Source organism: Sturnira hondurensis, unplaced genomic scaffold (assembly GCF_014824575.4).
Source record: "Sturnira hondurensis isolate 20B ecotype Veracruz unplaced genomic scaffold, ASM1482457v3 Scaffold0023806, whole genome shotgun sequence".
In the NCBI taxonomy this organism is placed as follows: Eukaryota; Metazoa; Chordata; class Mammalia; order Chiroptera; family Phyllostomidae; genus Sturnira; species Sturnira hondurensis.
In genome coordinates, this window is record NW_028096437.1 from 22,986 (window position 1) to 42,412 (window position 19,427).

Sequence of the window (19,427 nt, forward strand, 5' to 3'; positions counted from 1 at the left end):
CCCCACCCCAGCCCCCCTCAGCCCCCCTCATTTCCACCCCTCCCCCACATTATTGTCCATGTGTCCTTTATAATTGTTACTGCAAACCTTTCACCCTTTTCTCTTGAAATTCTCTGCCTTCTCCCCTTTGGTCACTGTCAGCCTGTTTTCAATCACTGTGTCTTTAGTTATATTTTGCTTGTTTGTTTGCTTTGTCGATTAGAGAAAAGGGAACCCTAGTGCACTGTTGGTGGGATTGCAGACTGGTGCAACCACTATAGAAAACAGTATGGAGTTTTCTCAGAAAACTAAAAATGGATCTGCCTTTTGACTCAGCAATTCCACTGCTAGGATTATAACCTAGGAACCCTGGAACACTAATCCAAAAGAACCTATGCACCCCAATGTTCATAGCAGCACAATTTACAATAGCCAAGTGCTGGAAGCAACCTAGGTGTCCATCAGTAAATGAATAGATAAAAAAAAAACTATGGTACATTTACACAATGGAATCCTATGCAGCAGAAAGAAAGAAGGAGCTCCTACGCTTTGCAACAGCATGGATGGAACTGGAAAGCATTATGCTAAGTGAAATAAGCCAGGTAGTGAAAGACAGAATACCATATGATTTCACCTTTAACGGGAACCTAATCAACAGATGTTCACTTTTTAAAGAACTATCTTAGATTTTGTTGATAGTAGTACATATTAACAAGCCAAATTTCAATGACAAGGTAGGTTGGGCTTGCTACCCAGATGTGCCTTTTCATTTGTGAACACGGAAGGGAGGAGCTGTGACCAGGAGCCTGGAGCTGTCTCAGAGTGTGTGAAGTGAAGGTGGGGAGAAGAGGCTTCTTCTCTCTTTCCCTGAGGGTAAAGGGATGTCCTGGTTATGGGGATGAGAAGCTTGGGGTAAGCCAGCAATGAAGCGAGCAGGGCAGGTTGCATTAGTTCTTTTTTTCACTTCTGAAGAAACCGTTTCTGTGGCTGTTGGGGATGGGGAGGCTGAAGTTGGTTTCTTTAGCTCTTGGGCATTGAAGTCAAGGGAAGATTTTTCAAATTCATGGATCTGAAAGGCATGAGTAGCAGTCAGTTAAATCAGTGTCGCGGGCCCCCACCTCACCTGTCTGGTGTGATTCAGCACCCCTGCTCTCACCACTTGGAAACTCCTAGCCTTGGAGAAGGGCTTTCATCACCCCTTCTCTCCGCTTGCTGCCATCCTTTGAATGGTCATTGGAAAAGACAGACTATGGCACTCATACAATGGAATACGATGACACAGCAATGGGAACGAGCAGCTGTAAATGCATACAACCACATGGATGGCTCTCACAAACTATTCTGAGTGAAAGAAACCGGGCACATATTATATAAGGATATACTGTGTTTTTCAATGTAAGATCTCAAACTGGCAAGACTAATGTAGTGCCTTGGAAGTCAGGATAGTGGCTACTCTTTGGAGGTGGAGCAGGGAGAATGACCCTGTGCCCTCCTCCTGCTGGCCATGGTGCAGGTGCTCTGCATTTGTTATCGCCTTTCATTCCTCCAACTTCTCTCTGATGTAGGCAGCACGCCCATTTTACAGATGACAAAGCAGAGAATCGGCGAGGCTAAGTTACCTGCCCAAGGTCACAGAGCTGTAATGGGGTGCAGCCAAGGCCCCCCAAACACAGGATTTGAAACAGGATCCAGAACTTGGGGTGTACATGAAATACAAAAATATAGGCTATGCCCACCCCTGCAAGTTGGACTGGGGGATGGGACACGTGGAACAGGGCCATTGAGACTTATTTTGCATATTGACAGCTGGCCAGCTTCATACATGATATGGAAAAAAGGTTATTTTGCATATCAACAAGTCTAGCTAGGGAAATATGCATAACTTTGACCTGAGTTGTAACTGGGAGGCAGCTCCCCTTACAGCACCTGAGTAAGACCTAGGAGGTGGTTGGCTCCATGCCATGGGGCCACACCTGCCCAGACTTATTATAGCAGCCAAGAAAGGCTGAGAAATGCAGGAGTACTGGCAGGTGTAGCCAATTGCGGAAGGAGTCAGAAATGGGGATGCAGAGGAAGATTCACGTTGGGACTTAAACCCAGGTGCGGCAGCCACGCAGGGTCCAACCAAGTGGGTTTGGGGGGCAGAGGGGGGCTCCCTTGAACCCTGTGGCTCAGGAAGCAGGAGAACAAGACGTAGCAGCCATGCAGAGCTCTCAGCAGTTTGGAAGAATGTGGGACCTTGCTGGAGGAAAAGGGGTGAAAAGACTCTTGCTGGTGGGCCATGAGGAGGTGCCATGCGGTTTGGGGTTAAGAACTGGAGATTTTGGTAATCTGATGGTGCTGATGGTGCTGGGAACCATGGGAGGCCTGCCTGCCGAGCACAGATTACTGGGAGGAACTGGCAGTCTAGCTGAGCTAAGGACTTCTATTTTTTCCTGAGATACGGTACCCCTGACTGGCCTGACTGGGCAGAGAGGGGAAGGAAGGACTGTGTGTGTTTGTGGGTATTTCAAGGGACTTTGAAATTTTTAATGGTGCCATTCTGCCATTACTCTAAATCTGTAAAACTTTTAAATAAATAGTTCCTTTTTACCAAACTCTGGCATGGAGAGCCATAATTCCTGACACCTGGTGGCGGTGTTAGGAAAACCCACAGTGACAGAGAGACCCCGTATCTGGGCCCCAGGCCATGGGTCCATTCTGTAACAGAGCTACTATCTAAAGAGTCACACCTGGATTTCAACACCGGATACAGATGACTCCAGAGCCTACATCCGTGCACGAGGTGGACAATGGGAGTAGTTAACCAATATGTCTTCATTCACTGCTGCCTTGAGGAACTCTGACCCAAACTTGATCACATGTGTGTCTTCACGAGTAACCCACTTTACACAGAGGTCTTTCCGTGAGAGAATGAGCCAGCGACACTGGCTATGCTTACCTTGTGAGGTGAGTTGTCAGAGTGAACCTGTTTGGGGGAAATAAAAGAAGAGTCACCAATCCATGAAGATGCAAAGATGACTAATGGCCTTCCAGCCAAGGTGTTCTTAGGCTGTTTCTAGCTGAAGAAAGTGGCGGGTGTTGAGAAAGGTGGGTGGGGAGGGATCTTGTGATCCCTCAGAGCCTGTGGTCCAGACCCAGGGTGTTAGTACAAGCGGGTGGGCAGGAGGAGAGCCACAGAGGCCTCAGTCCACTTCTGAAGATTTATTCCTGTTCAGAAGGCCTTGCTGTTTGCCCAGGTGTGTTCCTCAGCAGCAGGCACCAGTGGCGAGGAGGGGCATTGAGACCTGCAGCACCCAGAGCACCACAAGACAGGAAGAGTCTCACGAAAGGAGCCCGCATCCATAGCAGAGGCAGTGGGGAAGGTGGGAATGGCTCCTGGAAACATATCCGTCTTACCCAGGCCTGACTGGGTGGCTGAGTCTCACCCAGGGCTGGGTCTCAGGAGAATCTTCTGTGGCCAGAAGGGTGTGAGGGCCACTTCAAACTAAGGTTGGGAAATGGAGATGCCTTCTAAAAATTCAGATGGTACTGGGTATGTGAGAATCCAGGATTCCCTGCTAGGGCACAGGGCACACGGTGGAACACACCCGCTCTCACTGGGCGATAGCTTTACTTACTGTGGTTGGAGGCTGAGGGTTTGTGCTCTGTGACATCGTGCTGGTCACTCGCCCTAAATACATATCAGAGACTGTGACTGCTGTTCCCAAGCATAAGTCCTTTGCTCCTTGAAGTAGGAAGGACACTGGCAGCAGATAATTCCTTGGGTGAGGGCTCCTCAGTGCTCATCTAGACAAGGGTCAGTACTGCCTTTCCTCCTAGTGCTTCCTCAACATACGGACCATCCACCACTCCTCTAATGAGCGCCCCTTTCCTGCTGGCCTGACGTTCACATTGGTCCCTTCTTTATCAACTGCTTCTGAGCCTGCTTCTACCCTGCACCTTTCTCTTTTGCAGGTAGATGCTGTTTTTATTCTCATTTCATTTATTGCCCAAGAGGCCTTTAGTTTTGCTTTCTTAGGTTCTCTTGCTGTCCTGTCCCTCTCTTCTCCTTCTCTTCCTGTGGTTGACAGAGCACACAACTCACTTTCACCTCCTCTTTTCATATTTTCACTAGTTCCCCTTCTTGGACCTTGGTTTCCTGACTAGGGGACAAGGGAACATAATGAGATATGTTCCCTCTGAGCCACATGGTAATGACAATAAGCATGTGCTGAGAGAATAGGGCACAGGAAGTGTGAAGACCAGGGAAGAAGAGGCTGCAGGGATGAGAGCTCAGAAGCAAAAGGATAGAGAGGAGGAGGAGCAGATCCAAGCCCAGAGATGGAGAGGAAGTCTCCGTTTCTCTCCCAAGCATAAGGGTAGCTTTGGAGAACATGGGACAAGAGGAAAGGCCATCATACCCTCCAGTCTTCTTGATATACAGAAAGTACACCAGGGCTGCTGTCAGAGCTACCACGGCCAGGACTCCAATCACGATGCCGGCAATGGCCCCACCTGAGATGCCAAGACTTGGTGATGTCAAAACGTCTGTCATGAAAAGGGAAGAATGAATGAAAGTGACATTATTTTACAGTGGGGTGCCCTGGGAAATAAGTCTTAACATGAAGAAGTCTGTACTTGTTCCTCCTAGGAACACATTTTCTGTGGGAAGGTTTCTGCGTCATCAATAACTGACTATATCCTTGTATTTTTTTTCTCTCTCACTGTATTTCTAGGTTGGTGGTCAGACTTGCCTCAATTCGAGCCTGGCATTTCTGCACTCATTTTTAAAATATTTTTAGAGGTTTGGAAATGTGAGAAAGGCTGATTGCCATTTTTGTAGGTTATCCCTTCCCACCTTTTCATGGTTGCATGTTTTCCTGTGTACCAGGTATGGTGGCCATGAACATGTGCCACCCAGGCTCCTGTGGTGAAGGACTTCAGTGATGGGAAGTGGTGTGTTAACCACCTCCTTTGCACAGAGAGCACGCGTCCCTGGGCTCCCAGCAAGGACATGAAATAAGCTCCATTCTGTGAGGAATAGTTTCCTCCTATGGGCGACTTAAGCTCAGGGTCTCCCCGTGGGCCTTGCAGATGCTCTCTTAGAACCGCACTGCAGCCTAACACTGCCTTCTCTTTGTCCTTCACGGGACTCAGAGCTGCACTGTGCTCTGAGGAGCCTGCCAGGCTCCTCCCACTCCATCCCGCTTTCCTTCACAGGCATTTTTCCCAATAAATACTCTGTATGTCTAGTCCTATGTGGGCTGTATCTCAGGGGATGAAAACTAACAAACTAGGCTTGGAAATTTGCACTCAACTCCATTTTTCTCTTCCTGTATTTAGTCAGTGACCATGTCCCAGTGAATTTTGTGTGTAATGTACCTCCTACTCCCCCAAACATAAATCACTTTTCATTTCTGTTGCCCTCACTAGTGAACTCGAGATCGATGGCTCATATTCATGTTGGCTACTGTTGGGGGTACTTACTCTGTGCCAGGCTCTGTGCTAAGTCCTCTACTTACATCTCATTTGATTCCTATAATAACCCTGTCTGATAGATACTATTTTACTTTTGGTGACAAAATAGAGGCTTTACAGTGGAGAAAGTTTCCCAAAGTCATATAACTAGTGCAGGGTGGATCTGGGATTTGATTTTAGGGCTACTGGACTACATAGAGGCTAATGGTAATAGTAATAATAATAGTAGCTAACACGGATCATTTCCATTGTGTGTGGCATTTTGTTAAGGGGTTAACTGATCATTACATTAAATCTTTAAAGCAATACCATGAAATAATAGGTCCTCTTATTGTAACCTCCAGTTGTAGAATATGAGGCTCAGAGAAGTTAAGAATCTTGTGCAAGAAATTTGTGATTGTAAATGGCTTACTTTACAAAAGAAGAAAGATCTCAAATCAACACCCTAACTGTACAACTTAAGGAACTAGAGAAAGAAGAACAAAATAAACTCAAAGCTAGCAGAAGGAAGGGAGTAGTAAAGATTAGAATGGAGATAAATAAAATACAGAATGAGAAAAAACAGTAGTGAAAACTGATGAAACCAAAAGTTGGTTTATCAAAAAAAGCCTAACAAAATCGACAAACCTTTAACTAGATTGGCTAAGAAAAAAAGAGAGAAGATTCAAATCACTAAAACCAGGAATGAGAGTGGGAATGTTACTGCCAATTCTACAGAACAAATAAGAGTTCTGATAGCACTGTGAGTGACCATACGCCACCCAATTAGACAACTTAGGTGAAATAAACAAATTACTGGATCCAAACCTTCCAAGATGGAATCACAATGAAATAGAAAATATGAGTAGACCTATAAATAGTAAAGAGAAGAGAAGAACTGGAATGAGCATTTGACAAAATTCAACATTTTTAGAAAAAAATAAAAACAAACTGGAAATGGAAAGAAACTACCTCAATATTATAAAGATAGTTTATGAAAAAACCCACAGCTAACACCATTATCAATTGTAAAAGACAAAAAGTTTTTTCTAAGATCAGGCAGAAGACAATGATCTCTGATTTTGCCATTTTTTCACAAACACTACTGGAAATATTAGCCAGTAATTAGGTAAGAAAAAGAAATAAAAGGATTCCAAGTTGGAAAGGAAGATGTAAAATTACCTGTTTGCATAAGGCAGGGACTTTATGTGGAATGCACTAATGACCCCACAAAAAACTCTTAAAACTAAGAAACAAATGCAGCAAAGCTGTAGGATATTAAACCAACAGGTAAAAATCAGTTGTGTTTCTACATGTCAACAATAAACAAGGAAGGAAATTAAGAAAAATCCATTTAGAGTACCACTAAAAAGAATAAAATACTTAGGAATTAACTTAAACAGGAAGGTGAAAGTCTTATATACTGAACAACTAGAAATAACACTGGTGAAAAAAGTTAAAGACATAAATAAATAGGAAGACATTCTGTATTCATGGACTGGCAGACAATATTGTCAGGATGACAGTACTGCCCAAAGCGACCTACAGGTTCAATGCAGTCCCTATCAATATCCCAATGACTCTTTTGGGACAACGATAGTAAAATCTATCCTAAAATTCATATGGAATTTCAATAGACCCCAAATAGCTGATACAATCTGGAGAAAGAAACACAAAGTTGGAGGATTCAACTCTTCCTGATTTCAAAATTTACTACAAAACTACAGTAAGAAAAACAGTGTGGTACTAGCTTAAAGACAGATATATAGACCAATGGAAGAGAAAGCCATCTGTGAGGGTTTATTTCTGGGCTTTCCTTAATTTTTTTAATTAACTGATTTTTTTTTAGAGAGAGAGAGGGGAGGGGAAGGAGAAAGAGAGGTACTGAAACATCAATGTGTGGTTGCCTCTCAAGCACCTCCCTACTGGGGACCTGGCCTGAAACCCAGGCATGTGCCCTGACTGGGAATTAAACCGTCAACCCTTTGGTTTGTAGGCTGGTGTGGCTCAGTGGATTGAGCTCTGGCCTGTGAACCAAAGGATCACCGGTTCGATTCCCAGTCAGGGCACATGCCTGGGTTGTGGGCCAGGTCCCTGATTGGGGTTGTGTGAGAGGTAACCACACACTGATGTTTTCCTCCCTCTCCTTCTCCCTCCCTTCCCTTCTTTCTAAATAAATAAATTTTAAAAAATAAAGGGAAACCCAGAAATAAACCCTCATATATATGGTCAGATGATTTTGACAAGAGTACCAAGACCATCTAACAGGGAAAGAACAGTCTCTTCAAGAAATGGAGCATGGCTGGTGGTAGCTCAGTGGACTGAGCATAGGCCTACAAACCAAAGGGTTGCAGTTCGATTCCTAGTCAGGGCACATGTCTGGGTTGCAGGCCAGGTCCCCAGCAAAGGACATGCAAGAGGCAACCACACAGTGATGTTTCTCTCCCTCTCTTTCTCCTGCCCTTCCTTCCCCTCCCCCCCAAAATAAATAAGTGAAATCTTAAAAAATAAAAGTAATGGTACTGGGGAAACTGGGTATCCACCAAAAGAATGAATTTGATTTCTTAGTTGAGAATGTATACAAAAAATTAGCTCACAATGAATCAAAGATCTAAGCGTGAGAGCTAAATCTAAAAAACTCTTAGAAAAGAACATCAGGTGAAAGCTTTATGACATTGGCTTTGGTAATGATTTCTTGAATAGGAAACCAAGTGCACAGAATCAAAGGAAAAAATAGGTAAATTGGACTTGATCAAATTAAAAATTTCTGTGCATCAAAGGGCATTGTCAACGAAATGAAAAGACAAGACCCAGAATAGGACAAAATATTTGAAAGTCAAATGCCTGCTAAGGGATTATATCCAGAATATGTAAATAACAATTAGAACTCAACAACCAAAAAAATCCAATTAAAAATTTGCCAGGGGAATTGAATATTCGTTTTTTTCAAAGATATACAAATGGAAAATAAGCACATGAACAGATGCTCAGCATCACTAATCATTAGGGAAATGCAAATAAAAATCACAACGAGATACCTCCTCACACCCATGAATATGGTTATTACTAAACAAACAAACAAACAAATGCAGAAAACAGTGCATTGGCAATTATGGGAAAAAACTGGAACTTCTGTGCATTGCCAGAAGGAATATAAAATGGTGCAGTCACTGTGGAAAATAGCACAGTAGTTCATAAAAAAATTGAACAAAGACTTGCTATTTAATCCAGCAATTTCCCTTCTGGGTATATACTCAAAAGAATTGAAAGCTGGAATTTGAACAGATATTGGTACAACCTTGTTCATAGCAGCATCACTTATTAAAGGGAAAAGGTAGAAACAACCCAGAAGTTCAAGGATGGATGAATGATACATGAAACATGATGGGCATGCACAAGGAAATATTACTCAGCCTTAAAAAGGAATGAAATTGTGACACAAGCATAACATGATGCACCTTGAAGATATCATGACAAGTGAAATAAGCTAGACGCAGAGGGACAAATATCAGGTGATTCCACTTGTATGAAGTACCTAGAATAGTCACGTTCACAGAGACAGAAGGATGGTGTTCCCGGGGGTTGGCAGTGGCAGAGTGAGGAGTTAGTGGATACAGAGTTTTAGTGTGGTAAGATGAAACGTTCTGGAAATACATAGTGGTGAGAGTTGCATAATCATGGATATGAAGGTACTAACGCCACTGAACTGTGCACTTAAAATAGTTAAAATGGTAAATTTCTTGTATACTTTACCACATAAAAATGGTAATAAAACCACCTTGTGAAGGTCACAGTGAATTCCAGACTCAGGATAAGAGACTAAGTATATATGATTCAGAGGCTGAACTCTTAACCACTTGGCCATTCCGCAATGCTCTCCTGATTGACCTTCTGCCCCGAGGACTGCTCTCCATTTCGCACGCCATTGGTAGAGCAATCATCCCAGGAAGGTGGAGGATGGGGCCAGGGGTCACTTACATTGTACGCCCAGCCTGAAGGGGTCACTTTTGCTTGCGCTGACGGGGTTGGAGACCTCACACTGATAGCTCCCAGCATCCTCCCTCCTGACGGGCTCTATGATCAGGGTGCTGTTGTCCCGGGACAGCTTCGTCCTCTCTGTGAGCAGGAGACTCTGGTCCCTGAAGAACCACCAGATGGAGATCCCAGTGTCATTTGTGAGGCAGGTCAGCACCACGGTGTCCTTATGTTCTGTGACGGTGGTGTTCCTGGCTCGGATGAAGGGTTTCCCCACGGGCTCTGTGGAGAAACAAAAAGGTGACTGACTGAGAGCAGGCTCCTTCCTCAGAGCCTCAGCCAATCACAGCCTCCACGGAGCTCTGATATGGTCACCAGAGGATGGCCCTGGTCTCTGAAGGAGGACCAATGCCTTGGTTCAGGTGACAATATGTAAGGAGAGGTCAATGTCTCTCCCTGTGACACCAGATCACCCCAGGGTGACCTCTGACCTGTCCCCCCCCCCCACACCTGTAGAAGCAGCACCAGGAGCCTCTTCTCAGCCCGTGTCCAGCATCCTCAGCCTCAAGTGGAATTTTTCAGCCATTGACTTTTCTGTGACTCTTTCCTGTAATTTTGTCTGACTTTCTATGTGATCAAACCCTCTCTCCTTATGATGGCTTTACCTAGACAAGGGAAGGCTTTTCCTGTTTGTTAAATAATTTATAAGACAATGAGGACAGCCCAGGCAGTGTTCCTGACCTTAGGGCCTCAATAAATTCTAGTCCAAAGGCTTTCTCAGTGTGAACAGAACTCTTACTTCCTGGCCCATGGAGTGAATATCACAGAGAAGAGAAACCTCTAGAGAGAGGCAATCACAGGTTAACAAAGGCTGGGACTCTCAGCCTCCTCTGTAAACCACAAGCTTTGTGGCACTGCCCCATCTGTCCTTGAAGGGACTTCGTGGAGCAGTCCACCCATCTGTCAGGTGAGTACCATCACTCACTGCTCTCCTCTGGAACATCACACACGCTGGTGTCACACAGTGTTACACAGCTGGTGACCTCAGAGCCAGGACACAGCTCAGTGGTGGCTACACTGTGGCTGTTTCCAGCAGCCTGGCGGGAGGGAGGCTCTGGTGTTGGTGGGTGGCTCAGTTTGGCCAGATTGAGGACAGGGCGTCCGTGCAACTCCTCCAGGGCCCTGTCCCAGCACAGGGGGCAGCAGAGTCAGGCACCAGGTGAGCCTGGAGCAGAGAAGGGAGCAGCGGTCTGTCCTGCTCACCCTCCTGGGAGGGGGTTTCACCCTTTGGTTTGGGGAGAAAGAGGTGAGCTTGACTCAAAGCCTCATATGTTCCCTGGATCACATGGAGTGGGTCACAGAAAAGGAGGAGGTGACAGAAGAAATGTGTTAGTGACAGAAGAAGCAACTTGACCATGAAGCCCCTTGCTTTTCCCCTCTGTGAGGCCCCCTCCACCACATAGGGCTTTTCTTCCTGAGAGAGGCTGAGAGAACCCCCTCCTCTCTTTCTAAGACTGGACCCCAGCTCTGCCATGAGAATTCAGAAGAGCAAGGGGAGGAGACTGCGGAGATGTAGTGGAGGGGTTCAGGGGAAGAATTTGTGATTTGTTGCATCCATGGCCACAGGATGGAGAAACATCCAAGACCCACCTCCACCCCAGAGCTTGGTGCTGATGGTCTAGGAGACACTTATCAGTCACTGTGATGGTCCTGACTCTCATCCTACTGAGGCAGGGACAGAATTATGGGTCCACTGTCACTCACAGTGATGCTGGGGATAAAGAGCTCCTGTGTGGGTTGCTGGGGTCTCCCACTGATAATCCAAAAATACTGTGCAGGTGGGTTAGAGGCTGCATGGCAGGAGAGTCTGAGGTTTGCCCCTGCTGAGTAATGGGAGTCCGAGGGTAAAATGGAGGGGGCATCTGGGCCATCTGGAGCAAACAGAGCAAAGCCACACGTGATGTCATCAGAGGGAAGGGGATGCTTCTGGCCTGTGTAAGGGCCACAGTGTCCCTCTGAGCTGGACCCCAGCCTTGTTTTACAAAGTTCCAACCAGACAGACTGACATACAGAGAGAGGCTGAGAGCTCTGGGGGTTTCTGTGGGGCTGGGAAGGTGGGGCATTGAGAAAAAAAAGTGAAAGAACTCATGGACCTAGACTATAGTGTGGTGATTCCAGGGTGGAGAGGGGTGGTCGGAAGTGGAAGAGGGTAGAGAGGGGATAAATGGTGGTGGGAGAAAGTTCTAACCATAACCCCTACGTTCACTGAGCTTGAGTCTGAGACATTAACCTGTTTGTCTCAAGCCCAGATTCAACCCCAGATTTGTCTAGGAAAGATAATCTTGGCTCTCCTGAGTGTCCAGGGTGAGGGTCTGTGCCCTTGGGAAGAGCGAGATGTAGCCTGGCCTCTGCTGTGTGGATTCTGGTGGTGCCCTGGACAACACAGGGACAGAAGTTACTCACAGAGAATATTCAGAGTAAAGGGGTCACTGCGGCCGGCACTCACTGGGTTCCAAGTTTCACACTCATAGGGTCCCGTGTCATTACTTGTGACACAGAGCAAAGTGATAGTCCTGTTGTCCTTGGACAGCTCCAGCCTGGCGCTGTGCTGGAGGCTCTGACTGTTGATCAACCACAGGTAGGTGGTGTCCTGAGTGTGAGGTTCACATGTTAACAGGACAGAGGCCTTGTGCTCCTCGGGGTTGGAGTTGTTGCTTGTGATGCTGGGTGTGGGTAACTCCGCTGTGCAGGTAACAGAGAGAACATTGCCCTGGGTGGTACCTTTGATTTCTCCAAAAGCATCTTCACTCAGGGTTGACACCTCTCACCTCTCAGTCAACCCAAGTTTTTTAAAAGAACAAGGCAGTTGTGTCCATCACACAACAACATGAGGACCTGAGTACTGAGAGAATGTAAGGCCTCCAGTAAGTGTCTGGAGAAAGCACAGACTGTCTCAGGTGTCAATTAAGTATCAGGGATTGGTCACGGAAAGACATACCCTTGGGAGAAAGAGACCACTGGGCACCTGTCCTGGTTTTTCGCTGGCCAGCAGACTGCCTGACCAACCTTGGTGTCTCACTTGGGATGTGCGGGTGCTGAGTCCCTTCAAGCTGCACAGACCTACACTGCTGGGTCAAGATGTGTTTCCAGCCTGGCTGGTGTAGCTCAGTGGATTGAGCACGGGCCTGTGAACTAAAGGATCCCGGTTCGATTCCCAGTCAGGGCACATGCCTGGGTTGCAGGCCAGTTCCCAGCAGGGGACACACGAGAGGCAGCCATACATTGAAACTTATCTCCCTCTCTCCTTCCCTTCTCCTCTAAAAATAAACAAATAAAATCTTTTTAAAAAGAAATTATTTTTTAAAAAAGATGTGTTTCCACTAAAGACTCACATTCCAGGCTTAACTCACATTCCAGGCTTATCCTAGAGATGAGTCATGAAGGGCCATCCCACAGTGCTTACACCCTGAGAAGACTGGGAGAAGACTGAGCAGTGTGGCTTGGGATTGGGTTATTGAGCAGAAACAAAACATGGGAACACCAGGAGCAAGTCTGGGGGTCAGTTCAGGACTCAGGATGCAGGGCCATGAGGTGAGCAGTGTGCCCAGGACTGGTGACAGTTTAATTAATGACTGACATGTGACAGTGACCCCAGAAAGGGTAGAACAGAGTTCAGGGGTGATTTGGAATATAGTGAGGGACACGGGAGCCGGCTGGCTTTGGCAGCAGAACCAGGCTCTCTGCCCTCAGTCTTTACTGTCCTGTCTCCCACTGCAGTGGGCAGGACCCTTCCTCAAACACTCAGACAACAGCAACTACAGAAGGGGTGACTTGTGGGAAGTAGGGGAGCTGAAACTTGCTGACACATGGCCCTCGTGGACCATTTGTGTTTGGCATTATGAGACAGAACTTTGAGTTAAATAGTGAAAGAACGTGTGAAAATCATTATTCATGCCCCAAAGACCTAAGACCAGTCTCTGGAGGAATCTCTGTCTAGAGAACACTGAAGGTCACAGACCAAGTTCTGAGTCCAACCAGGACACACTGTGACCAAAGGAAGACACTACAGTGAGTGTGAAGTCAGTGCCTCCCTGGGGGGAGAGAGGCTGTGAGTCCTGCTAAGGGGACAGAAGTGACCAGAGAGTGTGGGTCGGTGTCTCTGTTGTATAAAGGGAGGGATGACACCACACTGGTGGAAAAGACACGTGTTCTGTTGGTGCATGTAGGAAGAAGGTCCCTGTCACGGTCTGTGGACAGTCCGGCTAATGGGAGGAGCCCCCTCCTAACTCAGGGAACAGAACTGAGCTTTGATCAAACTCACTCAAGTTGGACAGCATCTAAGAGGAAGGACAGAGGCTGGTGCACCTCACTGTCTGAGAGGGTCCCATCCCATGGCAAAGGTGCCTCATGAGGACACATGTGTGTGGCACAGGCAGTGAACCAGTCAGATGGTGCAGGGTCACCAGACCCCTTGGGAATGTCTCCAGGTCCCTGGGAACAATGGGAGCCTCACACCACATGCATGTGAGTTGTGAGTCAGGGGTGAAGTGATCCTGTGAGCTTTTGGGGACTGAGGCCTGTCCTTCTGCCTTTGACTCCCTGGTGGAGTCACACAGAGAGTAGATCAATGGTTACATGTCCCTGTCAGGTGGCCTGTTCCTGTTCTTGGCATGAGGGAGGGAAGGAGCCCTGGATGGGGCACAGCAGAGGCTCTTTCTCCTGTGATCTGGGAACCTGGCTCCTGACGGAGCTGGGGCTGCTGCTCTGACGGACTTCTGTGTCCTTCCTGTTGCCCAAGAGGGTGGGCCTGGGCACAGGTGTGAGCAGGAGAATCCAGGGAGCCTGCAGGGTGGAGGAAGCAGAGCAGAGCAGAGCAATGGGGCTGGAGTGAAGGAGGCAGACGATGAGGGACATGGAAACAGCAGAGAGAGCCAGAAATGTGTTTGGTGAGCAGTGGGGGTTACAGGTGACTTCAGGGACCCCAGGGACCGAGAGCCCAGGGCTGCCCCAGGGCAGGACCAGTGCAGCCCAGAAAGTCCCTCCCGCAGCTGGACAGCCCCACAGTCCCTGTGAGACTTGGCTCCTGAGGAAGGGGCTTCAGGGGCAGGTGGTCAGAGGGACAGAACGTGGGTCTGTGTCCCTGGAGGGATAGGGAACAGGTGTTGCCGAAACCTACTAAGACTATATCCAGGTTCCGGTTTCTGTACAGATTATGGATCATTCCTTCCTTCCTTCATTTTTCACCTCTCACTCCTATCCTGCACCAAGGAGCTACTGAGTGCTGGTCCCTGAGCTGGTTGCAGGTGTGGAGTGAGGAGTGAGAGGCAAAGTCCTTCCCTTCATACCCAGTGGGAGTGACACCAACACATCAGGAAGCAAAGAAGGGATTTCAGTCCAGGGCAGGGAGGTGTGGGTGGGCCACCTGAGGGGGAGCCCTGACCGTTCCCAGCACTGACTGTTACTGCAAGTACTTTGGTTCTGGAGTGAAAACAGGTTAATTCTCCATTTCCTTTCACTCCCCAGACCAGAATCTCTCCCCCTGTCCCGGCCACATCTAAGAAGAAAGGATCTGAACTGGCAGCTGGTGTCAGGGTCTACACATGCGTGATAGGCCCTTGGAGTGGAGGGGGGATGGGCTGGGAGTGCAGGCAGGTCTCGGCGTGACTCACACTGGACAGTCCTGGTCTGTGTGACTCTGCGTGAATGCGCCCCTGTAACTCAGTTCCCCTGAATGAAACAGGGTAGATGGTGAGTTGTCTCAGATTTGCCAGGTTGCCTGTGGATGACCCTTAGTTGTTTCCCAATTTCCTGAACAGTTGGAATAGAGGAGCTGCTCCAGCTAACAGCCTCTGTGACCATTTGTGTCTCCGAGAGAGGACACCCTGTTCTGACCCCTGGTGGACTGTGAGCAGCATCTTCTCTGTTCCTCCCTGGGAATACTGACCTTCTTCTGGGGTCTCCTATGTCCCCCAGGGCAGGTAGCTAATGGCCTGGGAACCTTGTCCACATGTGCTCTCCACTCATAGTCTCAGGTGAAAGGCCATGTTCTACCAGTGCCAGATGTAGCTCTTGAGCCTGAGCCCTGGCTGGTGACCAGCTCAAGAGCCTTGTGATTTCAGGCACCTGGGAAACTGTGGCTTCCAGGCAGCCCTGCCCACACATGAAACCAGCCTGACCCAGGCTCCCCAGGGTCCCTAGGACAGGTGTCTGTGGAGGGACTGCCACTTTTAGCTCTATGAGGTTCCCCAAAGGCACCCTCAGGTCAGGCCCTGTTTGAGCCCTACAGGGTCTTTCTCAGGGTCATGGTCATGGGGAGAGGTCCAGGAAGCTGGACTGAGACTAGTCTCTTTCTGCTGAGTTACTCCCATCAGGCTGGTACTCTTTTTGTGGTGAATGAATGTGTGCAGGACTGAACTCTGATCTTACTAAGTTTGTCTCCACTGTGTGTGTCCTGCACTAAATGTTCAACCTCCGCCCCCTCCCCGGGACCTGAAGCAGAGGGGGATGCAGGCAGAGTCCAGACTATGTGAGTCCTGTGTGTGAGTAGAATTCACCCCAGCCAACCCCCAGAGATCAGAGAGCAATCACTCACGGTATACACGGAGGTGTCCCTTTGCTTCTTCATTCTGAAAAGTTTTTTTTATGGCTTGTACGGTGTAGTATCCTGTGTCCTTCAGGGTGATGTTCTGGAGCAGCAGGGATCCATTGGGGTGTATGATCTCTCGACCGCTGTGTGCAGGCCCGGGGGTAAATTCTTGAGAGTGTTTTACGTATGTTGCAATTACACGGTTGCTGTCCGTACTTTCCCCTCTGTACCAGCCATAGCCTACAAGATTCTCAGGCAGATTGAGGACAAGGAGAAGCACATCCTCCCCTTCGGTAGCATTGATCGACGCAACCGAGAGTTGGGCAGTGGTGGGCGGGCCCCTGAAGGTTAACAGTGAGACTAGGAGGAAAGGAGAAGTCAATCAGTTCTCAGTTCTATGTGTTGCGAGGGAAAGATGCAGCCCTGGGTCCTGAGCAGGTCTCTTCATCTCTCAACCTGAGTGCATGTATGAGTGTGAGTGTGTGTGTGTATTTGTGTGTGTGTGGCCCATGGTCAAGGTCACCAACACAGCCACCATGACTTCAGCACCTCTGAACCTATTATTTCTTTTGTTTCGAAAACTTCCCCAGGTGTCTGACCATCGCACCCCTTCACTGCCCTCAGACCCCTGCTGACACTCAGGGGCATCCAAGGGGACACGCTCACTGACCACCCACTTTAATGACCCTGTGTCTTCACTTGTGACCTGTCCCTTCGTGACACCTGTGGGTACCTGACATCACATCCAGATCTGTCCCTGTCTGTCTCCTCCCCACAGCATGTGAGCTCCACGGGGGCAGAGGCTTGTCTGACCCTGTTGTACCCCCAGTGCCTGCGACAGGCTGCAGGCACCTCTGGGGGGATGAGTGAGTGGTCCCAGGTCCTGCACCTTCTGGGGTGTATCTGCTTCTTTCGAGGTCAACATGGTGCAAAGGACAACATTTCGTGCTCCTAATGAAGTTTTTCTTGTGTCTCCCTGACATAAATAGTTATTCTCGTCAGTTTTCAGAAATTATTTGTGTGTTTTTTCATAAACGACTTTTATAATGTTGTGGTAGTTTCTTTCTAACTTCTAGTTAGAGTATTTTGATTAAAAAAAGAAGTTGAATTTTGTCAAATGCTCATATCGATTCTCCTTTTTACTATTTATAGGTCTATTCATATTTTCTATTTCATTGTGATTCCATCTTGGAAGGTTTGGATCTAGTCATTTGTTTATTTCACCTAAGTTGTCTAATTGGTTGGCGTATGGTCACTCACAGAACTATCAGAACTTATTTGTTCTGTAGAATTGGCAGTAACATTCCCACTCTCATTCCTGGTTTTAGTGATTTGAATCTTCTCTCTTTTTTCTTAGCCAATCTAGTCAAAGGTCTGTTGATTTTGTTAGGCTTTTTTTTGATAAACCAACTTTTGGTTTCATCAGTTTTCACTACTCTTTTTTTCTCATTCTGTATTTTATCTCCATTCTGATCTTTATTACTCCCTTCCTTCTGCTAGCTTTGAGTTTATTTTGTCCTTTCTCTAGTTCCTTAAGTTGTACAGTTAGGGTGTTGATTTGAGATTTTTCTTCTTTTGTAAAGTAAGCCATTTACAATCACAAATTTCTTGCACAAGATTCTTAACTTCTCTGAGCCTCATATTCTACAACTGGAGGTTACAATAAGAGGACCTATTATTTCATGGTATTGCTTTAAAGATTTAATGTAATGATCAGTTAAAACCTTAGCAAAATGCCACACACAGTGGAAATGGTCCGTAATTGTTAGCTACTATTATAACTACTAGTATGATAAATAACTTTTAAAACCTACTATAATCGAGGTTTTCCTGCCCCTCACACTCCCGGGTCATGGGATTTCCCTGTTGCTGAGCCCCCCCCCGCCCCCCCATTCCTACTCTGCTCCCCTGTCCTCTCCCCTCAGGGCCCAACAGAAGCCCTCTGTCCCCTCTCAGACCCCTGTCCTCCCCAGGGGACCCAGCCAGTCTCTGTTCCCATCCTCCTGTCCACTTCCCAGGGATTGTCCCCTCCTTACGGGCCAGCAGGACCCCCTGCCGGACAGTGGCTAAACGGGACTCCATGGCTTTTGCTGTCTGCTCCGTTCCTCCCTCTGTGACAGGAGCTTCGATTCCAGAAATGCTCACGGGCTCCGCAGTCCTGAAGCGTGCCAGCTGCGGTTCCACTCCTGGTGCGGCGAGCGCTCCGGAGCGCTCCCCAGTCACGTGGTCCGGGGGCGGGGTCTGTACCCAGGTCCCTCCCTCTATCTCCCTCTTTCTCTTCTCGTTTCCGTCTTCCTCGTTTCCTCCTTTCCCTTTATCTTCCATCTAGATTTCAGACCCTGGGACTGGCTGAGGCCTCTGTCCTTTCTCGCAGTGATTCTCCACTCTTCCATCCCCAACCCTCGTGCGCGCACAGGCACCACCCATGTGGATGCGCACAGGCTGGGGACTGCCGGGAGGGGTGTTCCCCACAGCTGCACGTTGGGTGCACCGTTGTGTCAAGCCCTTCTTATCTCTTCTAGCTTTTTCTTTTTAAAAATGATTTTTATGTATTTATTTGTAGAGAGGAAGGAAGGTAGGAAGAAAGAGAGGGAGAGAAACCTTGATGTGAGAGAGAAACATCAGTTGGCTTGCATGTACGTGCCCAGGCTGGGGCTGAACCAGAAACCCAGGCATGTGCTTTGACCCGGAATCAAACCTGTGACTTTTCACATGAGACATTTCCAACCAACTGAGCCACACAGGTCAGGGCTTCTCTGGGGTTTTCCTTCAGAGCAGGAGTCCTGGGGCATCATCAGGAACTCTTGTCACAAGGATGTAACCCTGTTGTATATCAGAATCCTTTGTGAAATTTTGTAAAGATTGTGAGTGTGGAGATGACACCTTAGAAATGATGCATCAGCAGCTGTCCTGCTAAGGTGGATGCCCAACCAGGTGTGGCCCCGAGATGTGGTGGTGGGGCAGACACTCCTCCCTTCCAATGCACAGGGAGGGTCTCAGGTCCCACTACAAATGCAGATTCTGACTTGGCAGGTGTGCAGTGGACCTAGACTTTGCAGCTAACAAGTTGTCAAGGGAGGTTGATCTTGCTGGCCTGTGAAGCACTCCCTTCCTTCCTTCCTTCCTTCCTTCCTTCCTTCCTTCCTTCCTTCCTTCCTCTCTCTCTCTCTCTCTCTCTCTCTTCCATTTACCAAGTATTTATTGGGCTTATATGTAATAACCTGGGCATATGGCAGTACAAAAATCCAAGGAAATGAAAATCCAATTCCCCTTAATAAATCCATCAGAATGTTTCATTTGACATTTCTTGTAAACATCTGAACTTGTTTATTTTAAAAAATCACAGGAGCGGGGGAGCACGCTCCAATAGGGAGGCAGATGGAGACCCTTCTCAGAGAGGACAACCCTCTCCCCCCAGTGTTGGTCTCTGCTGTGTCCTGGTCTGGGG

General features: G+C 47.7%; 1 protein-coding gene across 1 annotated transcript; it reads right to left on the bottom strand.

The window, feature by feature from the left end:
* Window positions 1-845: 845 nt before the first annotated feature.
* LOC118981150 (carcinoembryonic antigen-related cell adhesion molecule 1-like) lies at window positions 846-16,361 on the bottom strand (the record flags this gene model as incomplete). Its single annotated transcript, XM_037037871.1, has 5 exons — window positions 846-1,048; window positions 2,921-2,947; window positions 4,383-4,509; window positions 9,397-9,675; window positions 15,986-16,361. Coding segments are annotated over 5 exons (858 nt in total), but the record flags the coding sequence as incomplete, so codon positions are not given.
* Window positions 16,362-19,427: the final 3,066 nt, after the last annotated feature.